The sequence below is a fragment of the Meles meles genome, chromosome 3 (genome assembly GCF_922984935.1).
Source record: "Meles meles chromosome 3, mMelMel3.1 paternal haplotype, whole genome shotgun sequence".
In the NCBI taxonomy this organism is placed as follows: domain Eukaryota; kingdom Metazoa; phylum Chordata; class Mammalia; order Carnivora; family Mustelidae; genus Meles; species Meles meles.
The window spans coordinates 109,817,042-109,825,046 of NC_060068.1; the positions used below are offsets into that span (position 1 = coordinate 109,817,042).

At 52.5% G+C, this 8,005-nt stretch overlaps 1 protein-coding gene across 1 annotated transcript; it reads left to right on the forward strand.

Moving 5' to 3' along the window:
• Positions 1 to 2,105: 2,105 nt before the first annotated feature.
• NEUROG1 (neurogenin 1) lies at positions 2,106 to 2,849 on the forward strand. The gene has a single exon (XM_045998936.1). It carries the CDS (start codon positions 2,106 to 2,108, stop codon positions 2,847 to 2,849), a length of 744 nt encoding a protein of 247 aa, XP_045854892.1.
• Positions 2,850 to 8,005: the final 5,156 nt, after the last annotated feature.

Here is an 8,005-nt window from a genome sequence, read left to right on the forward strand (position 1 = left end):
TGTTCCCCTGAACAGACAGATTCTTTCTTCCAGGAATTTAGAAAAGACACTGCAGTAGGTTGAATAGTGGCTCCCCAAAAGGTATGTCCACCAAGAAACTCAGAATGTGCACTTATCTGGAATAAGGTTCTTTGCAGCTAGAATTAAGGTAAGGATTTCAAGACAAAATCATCCTGGACTAGGGTGGGCCCTAAATCCAAGGTCAAGGGTCCCTATAAGCAAGAGAAAAGAAGACACAGAAATACAGAGAAGGAGGCAGCAGAGACAGAAGTGGTGCAGCTACAAATTAAGGAAGGCCAAGGATTACCAGGAGTCACCAGAAGCACAGAACGCACTCTCCCTCACAGCCTCCAAAAAGAGGCAACGGTGCTGCGGCCCTGATACCAGACTTCCAGCCTCCTAAAGAACAAATGTCTGCTGTTTGAGGGCCTAGTTTGGGGTGACTTAGTACCACAGTCGGAGGAATATAATACAGGGGCCCGACCACGTCAAATCAAGGCCGGTGGGAGTGCACTGGAGCCTCAGAGAAGTGGAGTGAGGATGCCAGGGCTCCAGCAGACTCACACAAATGCCAGCACCTTTGTGTTCCTTGAAATGCCTAGTGTCACCCAACAATTTCCCTTTCTTGCTTAACCAGATTAAATCCACTTTTGGTGACTTGTAACAAACCTAAAGCTCTTCTATCTGAGCGTGTACAGCCTTCTCTCCAGGTTGGGAGTACTTGTAAAGCACTGCAGAGGGGAAGGCAGGACTGGGTAGACTCCATTGAGCCAGAAAACCAGCACTGGACAAGCAGCCAAGGCAGGCTCTGCCTCCAGACAACAGTCCTGTAGAAAGGGGATAGTGTCCCAGGCAGAGACCACTCTGAGGACAGCAGGGACCTGAAGCAATCGCCCAGGTATCATGGGGAGGAGACTGAAACTTTGCTAAAAGGTGTTCATTTTGTTTTTAACCTCCCCACCCCCATAATCTGGGGCTGTTCCTTAGTGACTGTTTCCCCCTAGGTACAAAGTTGGGTGTGTCTGGGTTCTACTGCTTCAGAGTGAGCACTGGTGACCAGAGAAAAGTGACCGCTGACAGGAAGAGTGGAAACCTTCTACTGTAACAGGTGCGTTTATGTCACTAAGGAGCACTTTTCTCTGCGCTCTGTTCTATGACCCTCATCTGGCCACTCTCTGTCTTTGGATAGGGTTTTCCGGGGGTTCTGAGGGCGCTGCCTCTGCCAATCATTCATCGGCGCTGCGTTACAATAGAACCCTTCCAAGTTTCCCTCGAACATCATTTCACATCATACTCAACAGGAGAGACTTCCGCCCCATTTTACAGATGGGAAAAGCGAAGTCAAATCACTTGGCCAAAGTGACGCGGCCAGGCCGCAGCGGGAGAGAGGAAGCGAACCCAGGCATCCCGCCGGCTGCAGGTTTCCGCAACTTGCTGCGCAGCTCACACTCGCCGGCCCGCGCCCCGCCTCCCCGTCCCACCCCAGCGAGGGGCGCCGGGCCCGCCCCCGGAGGAGCGTGCCTCGGCCGCTAATCGCCGGGCGCCCCCGCCTCCGTTTCACCGCCCGGAGACGCCCCCGCCGGCTTAGCCCGGAGACGGCTCCCCCCGCCGCGCCACGCCGCGGATTGGCCCGCGGTAATTACGGGCACGCTCCGGGAGGGGGGAGGGGCCGGGCGGCCCCCCGCGAGCATAAATTATGCAAATACCCGGGCGCCGCACGGGGCTGACCTGCCGCCTCGCTCCATTCACGGGGGCTGCCGCGGGGGCGGAGGTGGCAAGGGAGGGGGGCGCCCATTGTTGGGGCGGGTACTTAAGGGGTCCTGAGGCCGGTCGTGTGCCACACTTGGTACTCACACGAGCTGATCTGCTCGCCGGCGAGATCACTGGGGAGACCGGCCGGGAGCGTGGCCCCTGCAGACGAGGCAAGGAGGTGAACAAACTCCAGGTGCGCTCCCGCGCCTCTCCCGGCCTTCGCGCCCGCAGCGGCCACAGGGTAGGCCCGGGCCATTTGGAACGTAAGTGCGCCCCGGCGACCCTGCCCTCAGCCCGGGCTCCCGTCCTCCAGGAACCCTCTTACCTGCCCATTGGTCCCGCGCCACGCAACGATGCCAGCCCCCCTGGAGACCTGCGTCTCGGACCTCGACTGCACCAGCAGTAGCAGCAGCAGCGGCGGCGGCGACCTATCCGGCTTCCTCACCGACGAGGAAGACTGTGCCAGGCTCCAACCACCAGCTTCTGCCTCGGGGACGCCCATGCCAGTGCGCAGGGGCGCTCCCGGGGTTCCTGCAGCCTCGGATACTCCCCGGGCACAGGACGACGAGCAGGAGCGGCGGCGGCGCCGGGGCCGGGCGCGTGTGCGCTCGGAGGCGCTGCTGCACTCGCTGCGCAGGAGCCGGCGTGTCAAGGCCAATGACCGCGAGCGCAACCGCATGCACAACTTGAACGCGGCGCTCGATGCGCTGCGCAGCGTGCTGCCTTCCTTCCCCGACGACACCAAGCTCACCAAGATCGAGACGCTGCGCTTCGCCTATAACTACATCTGGGCTCTGGCGGAGACTCTGCGCCTAGCCGACCAGGGACTGCCCGGGGGCGGTGCCCGGGAGCGCCTCCTGCCGCCGCAGTGCGCCCCCTGCCTGCCCGGGCCCCCCAGCCCCTCCAGCGACGCCGAGTCCTGGGGCTCCGGTGCGGCCGCCTCCCCCTGCGCTGCAGCCGCCTCGCCACTGTCTGACCCCAGTAGCCCCGCCGCCTCGGAAGACTTCGCCTACGGCCCCGGCGACCCCCTTTTCTCCTTCCCCGGCCTGCCCAAAGACTTGCTCCACACGACGCCCTGTTACATCCCTTACCACTAGGCCCTTTAGGGACACCGTTACCTTCCCCCTCCCTCAGGCAACAGGCCGTAGGTGGAGCCCCAGCTGCAGTCTCAGGTCCCCCAGTCCGGGCGGAGGGAGGAAGTAGGAGCTTTAAAGGGACGGGAGATACCTGAGCCGCTTGTTAGGTCGCTGCACCCTCGCCGAGGCTGTCCCTTGGTCTGTTTCTCCAGCCCTCAGCCCCAGGCCCCTCCTGCCCGCCCTTAGAAGGCCTTTCCTTTTGCACTTTCTGAACTCCACAAAACCTCCTTTGTGGCTGGCTCAGAGCTGACCCCAGCCACCACTTCAGTGTGATTTAGAAAGGGGACAGATCAGTCCCTGAAGACAAGGTGAAAAGTCAATTTTACAATTTGTAGAACTCTAATGAAGAAAAACGAGCATGAAAATTCGGTTTGAGCCGGCTGACAATACAATGAAAAGGCTTAAAAAGGAGAGACAAGGAGTGGGCTTCATGCATTATGGATCCCGACCCCCACCCCGGCAGGCTTGCTCTAGGAAGCACGGGAGACTTGCGTAGCTATTCAGGCACCGGGCTGGGAAGTACTTTAATTTATTCAAGATGCTTCTTTCATATGAAAATGTATTTTTGTACATAAAGAGTTTATTCTATTATTATGAGCTATCAAAGTTTACATTTTTGTACTGCAGATGTTTTGTGTAAATAAAAACCAAGTTAAAAAAAAAATAAGTCACCAAGTTTCTCGCATAATGTTGGTGTCTCTCTGAGGCTTTCTTCCCTCCCCTGGCAGCTCAACCACTAAAGTGAAACACTATCCTTACCCACCTCCAAATCTTCCAGGCCCTTTTCAAAAACAATTTAAAAAAAATAATATGCACCTGATTTCCACCAAGAAATGGATAAAGACAGACCAGGGCATTTGGGATCCATCATTTCCTTTCACCTTATAAACACAAGGGAGATCTTTCAGGCGCCCCATAAGCCAATTAAGACTTTTTAGTGGGGAATTAGCCCCGGATACACTGCTACCTGTAGAGGTAGGGGCGGTGGGAGACTCTTTCTTTTGAGGAACTCCACATCAGCTGGCTCTGTGTTTCAAAGAGAGGGGATTAAAAAAGATCAATACAGTGTGACCACTGGCTAGGAAGTCCCAGTGACAGGTGGGCCCAGGCTGGGCAAGCAGAAGGGTCCACTCTTGTAACAGCCTATTTAGAGGGAGAAATTGATTTGTAAACAATGCCTCCAAATCGTTGTCCATTGAAGCTAGGATCTCCCTGGCTGTGAGGTGTGGGATGAATTATGCTGGTGTGGTATCCCTGGATGGGATGTGCACCTGCCTAAAATTGTGAGTTTGGGTGCCTGAACACACACACACCCCACATTTGCCCCCCAACACATGCTATGCCCACAGTGAGGGGGAGAGGTGGGGAATAGGGAGACATTCGGAGGGCTCTGTTCTGGCTTGCCCAGCCAGTCTTCAAGGGCAACAGCCAAAGCTTTCATTTGCTGCCAGAGAAATCAGCCGCCCAAACTCAGTGGGGATTTTTCTGACTGCAGTGTGTTTGTTGTCTGACAAGTAGCTAACAGCATTGGCCACGAGGAGCTTTTGTTTTAAATTTCAGGATGTGGAGGACTACAAGAGATACTTCCTAAAGTGCTGTTGCTGTCTGTTCCCGCAGCTCACAAGTTACCACACATGAGCTCCAAGGTTTCCCCCTACTGGGTTGCCCCTTTCCATGAATTTAATTACTGAGAAGCAGGAGTTCAGGAAAATACTATGGTCTCATATTATAGAAATCGTATCTGTTTAGGAGGTGCATAGAAACAGAGGGTCAAAAGTAAAGCCACGAACAGCATTTTCCACTTGTGCAAGCATTTCCCCCCCTAACATATGTCCTGACAAGTGGGATCCACAGATTCATATGCAGGGTCTCCAGCAGGCATCCCCAAAGCCCAGCCACCAGCAAGGAGCCCTCTTTCAGATAAAAAAAAAGCTCCTTTACAGAAGGTTCTGGAAAACTGGGTGCCTGCTCTAACTGCCCACAGAGCAGACAAAGAATCCTCCAAGAAAAGCTTCAGAAGTTGTGAGGGCTCAGAATGGAGTTGTTTCTGCTAAAAGCTCTAAGGAAGAAGTTGTGTCTCTTGAATGACCCTGCCTGGGGCCCTACTCTATTGTCTGTCTCAGAATTTATTCACCCTACTAGCTTTGCATTTTCCTATAGCAAAAGACACAAACGGTCTGCATCAGATTTTCTGTTTTCCTGTGCACAGGATGTTTGGAAATGACTCCTTTCGGCCCCAGACTGCAGGAAGGGCAGGTCTCCTATGGACACTCTGTGCAGCCAGGGGGTAGGTGAACATATCTGGGCCAGAGGACGAGAACAGCTAATTATGCTTATCATTGTCCAAAATCCTTGGGAAAACCAGTAGCAAACAGACACCCCGAAATCCCCAAGGCATCCTGGAGCTCACAGCTGCAACAGGACCTTTGTCTCCTCTAACAGGACATAGCGAGCACTGAAGACGAGAAACATCACTACACCCTAGACTGTAGAAGGGCGAATCATATGCCCAACTTTGTTGCCAAAATGGGCTTATAACTTAAGGTACGGGGCCCAGAACACCTTCCATCTAAAGAAACATCTTTCACAACATCAGCTGCAGGGGCGGGGGCGTGGGTTCTCCACCCCTGCCAGTTAATAAGGTTCTTCTAAAGAAGAAAGCATATATGTATTGCTCTTGGAGCTATCAAGTAGAAGAAAAGGAAGGTGTTTTAAAATGCTTATCCCTAGCTCAGGGGCCTCTTTCTTCCTGCAACAGACTCTCGTTCATGCACAGGCATCTGGGAAGATAGGCTGGGGGTTACTAAAATATTCTAATCCATTATAGAGCATAGAACTTCCTGCTGACAGCCAGGATTCACTTCTTCAACAGAACCTTCCACCAAGGAATCAGCAAGCACTTAGGAAGGCGTATTCATTCTCCACCTTGATCTCTCTATTTGCTTCTGTCCTGCTATAATGTATATTTGTACACACTGCATCCAACCCTCCATGAAACCAGTCCAGGAAAGACTAGGATGCCCAGGAAATGCAGGATTTCCCTCTTATCTCTAATCACTCTTTGTCAAGCCCCTGCTGTATGCTGAGCATCATTCCAGGCACCACCAGGGTGAGCAAGACACCCCAAAAGGAGCTCAGAGTCTCACAGGGAAAGACAAAATAAACTCCTAAGAGACTGTGGTAAATGCTAAGGAGCAGAACATAAGATCATGTAAAATAAGGGGAAGAGGGAATGCCAGGGTTCAGGGGAGTTTGGTCTTGTAGAAAAGATGGTCAGGAGGGCACTGGGTGTCTCACCTAGTTAAGCATCCAGCTCTTGATCTCGGCTCAGGCCTCGATCTCAGGGTTAAGAGTTCGAGCTCCGCACAGAGTCTTCTTGAAAATTTAAAAAAAAAAAAAAATTAAAAAGAAGAAAAAAAGAAAAGATGGTCAGGGAAGGGCTTTTAATGAGATGACATCTGAGCAGAGGCTCAGACGACAGAGAAAAGGAAGAAGTCATGGCATTATCCATTGGGAAGCGTCCCAAGAAGAAGATGCCACAAGGAGAAAACCCTTGCTGTGCATGGTGCAGAGAGGGACAAGCACAGACGGGGTGGGGGCTAGCAACGAGGGAGACAGATGGGGGGCAATGGAAACCATTATTGTTATCCTCAAGGTTAAGGTTGAAAGCAGAGGAGTGATGTGCACTGACCTGTATTTTTTAAAGTCACACTGGTTGTTACACAGATAGCAGACGCCAGGGACCAGGACAGAAGCAGGCACCCAACTAAGCCTCTGCACATTCGTCCTGGCGGGGGCGGCAGGGGGGCGGCGGGAGGCTTATTGTGGTAGAAAGGTGAAGAGTGGTCAGAACCAGGACAGCTTCCAGAGAAGCCGACAATATGATTTGCCTTGGGTTATGAAAGAAAGAGAGAAATCAAGGATTGCCTTCAAGGACTGGGGTCAGGAGTAAGGAACACACAGAACCCATCTCTAAAAGCCCTTGACAAATGGTTAATTTTGCTGAAACTGCTCATTTAGCACCAAAAGCCAAGACGGAAACATGAGTTGCAGTGTCCAAAAGATTAAAGACAGATTGCTGCTCAAAAGAACCAAGGACTAAAAATAAGGCCTTGGAAAAGATTTGCAATGGGGTAAGGGAGAGCGGCAACCGAGGTCACAGCCAATATCCTCACCACCAATATCATCGTAGCCATCATCATCCTAGGTAGCACTTACACAGCACTGATTCGGTGTTCTACGTAGTTGCTAAAAACATGACATATATTCATCCATTTAATTCTCACAACTCGTGAGGTCAGTGATATCATGATCTCCATTTTACAGATGAGGGAACTCGAGGCACAGAGAAGTCAAATAATTTTCCTGAGATCACACAGCTAGTAAGTCGTGAAGCTGGGGTTTGAACCTGGGCAATCGGGCCCCGGTGAGCCTGCTGTTTGTTAGTTTGTCTCAGAAGGAATGCAAATTCAAGCATCATGGGCCACAGGTTTAGTTTTCTGAAGCCCAGAATGATCCAGGGGCAAGCCAGGGCCTTTGGCTGAATGAGGAAAAGCACTGTTCCTTCCACCCTGCCCGGTATACCAGGCCTGTGCCAGGGTGCACAGCAGGGTACAGAGTTCCCCTTGCCCCTCCCGTGGGGGTGTGCACAGGGCACAATAGTAAGAGCACAACTAGTCGCCCTGCCTGGAGGCAAGGATGGTCACCTGAATGTGCCTTGTGCTAACGGGAGTAGAGACAGCCTGCAGAGTGTGTGGGTGAGTTTTGTGGCAAGAAGCTGGGATGTTACCACTTCAGTTGGCAAAACCAGCAGAGCTTAGAACCTGGTGGCCTCCTCGGGTGAAAACGCAGTTTCTTCATCATTGCTATCTGGTGAGAAAGTCCCCACACATCTTACCAAGCCCTGGGCTTCCTTTAGAAAATCTTTCTGGAATTGCTCTAACTTAGGCCAAACAGGGAATCAAGGCTCCAAAAGTCCACATGGAAGAGCCAGAGGGTGAAGACTGGAGCCTGAAAGGTGCTCTTGCCGACTTGCACCCACTGCCTGTATAACCCAGAGGCCAAAGCCAAGGTACGTGTAACATTAGGAGCAGTCACTTCCTCGGCACAGCTCAGAA

Coding starts and splice junctions, on each gene's coding strand:
- NEUROG1 (XM_045998936.1), top strand. CDS start 2,106: ATGCCAGCCCCCCTGGAGACCTGCGTCTCGGACCTCGACTGCACCAGC.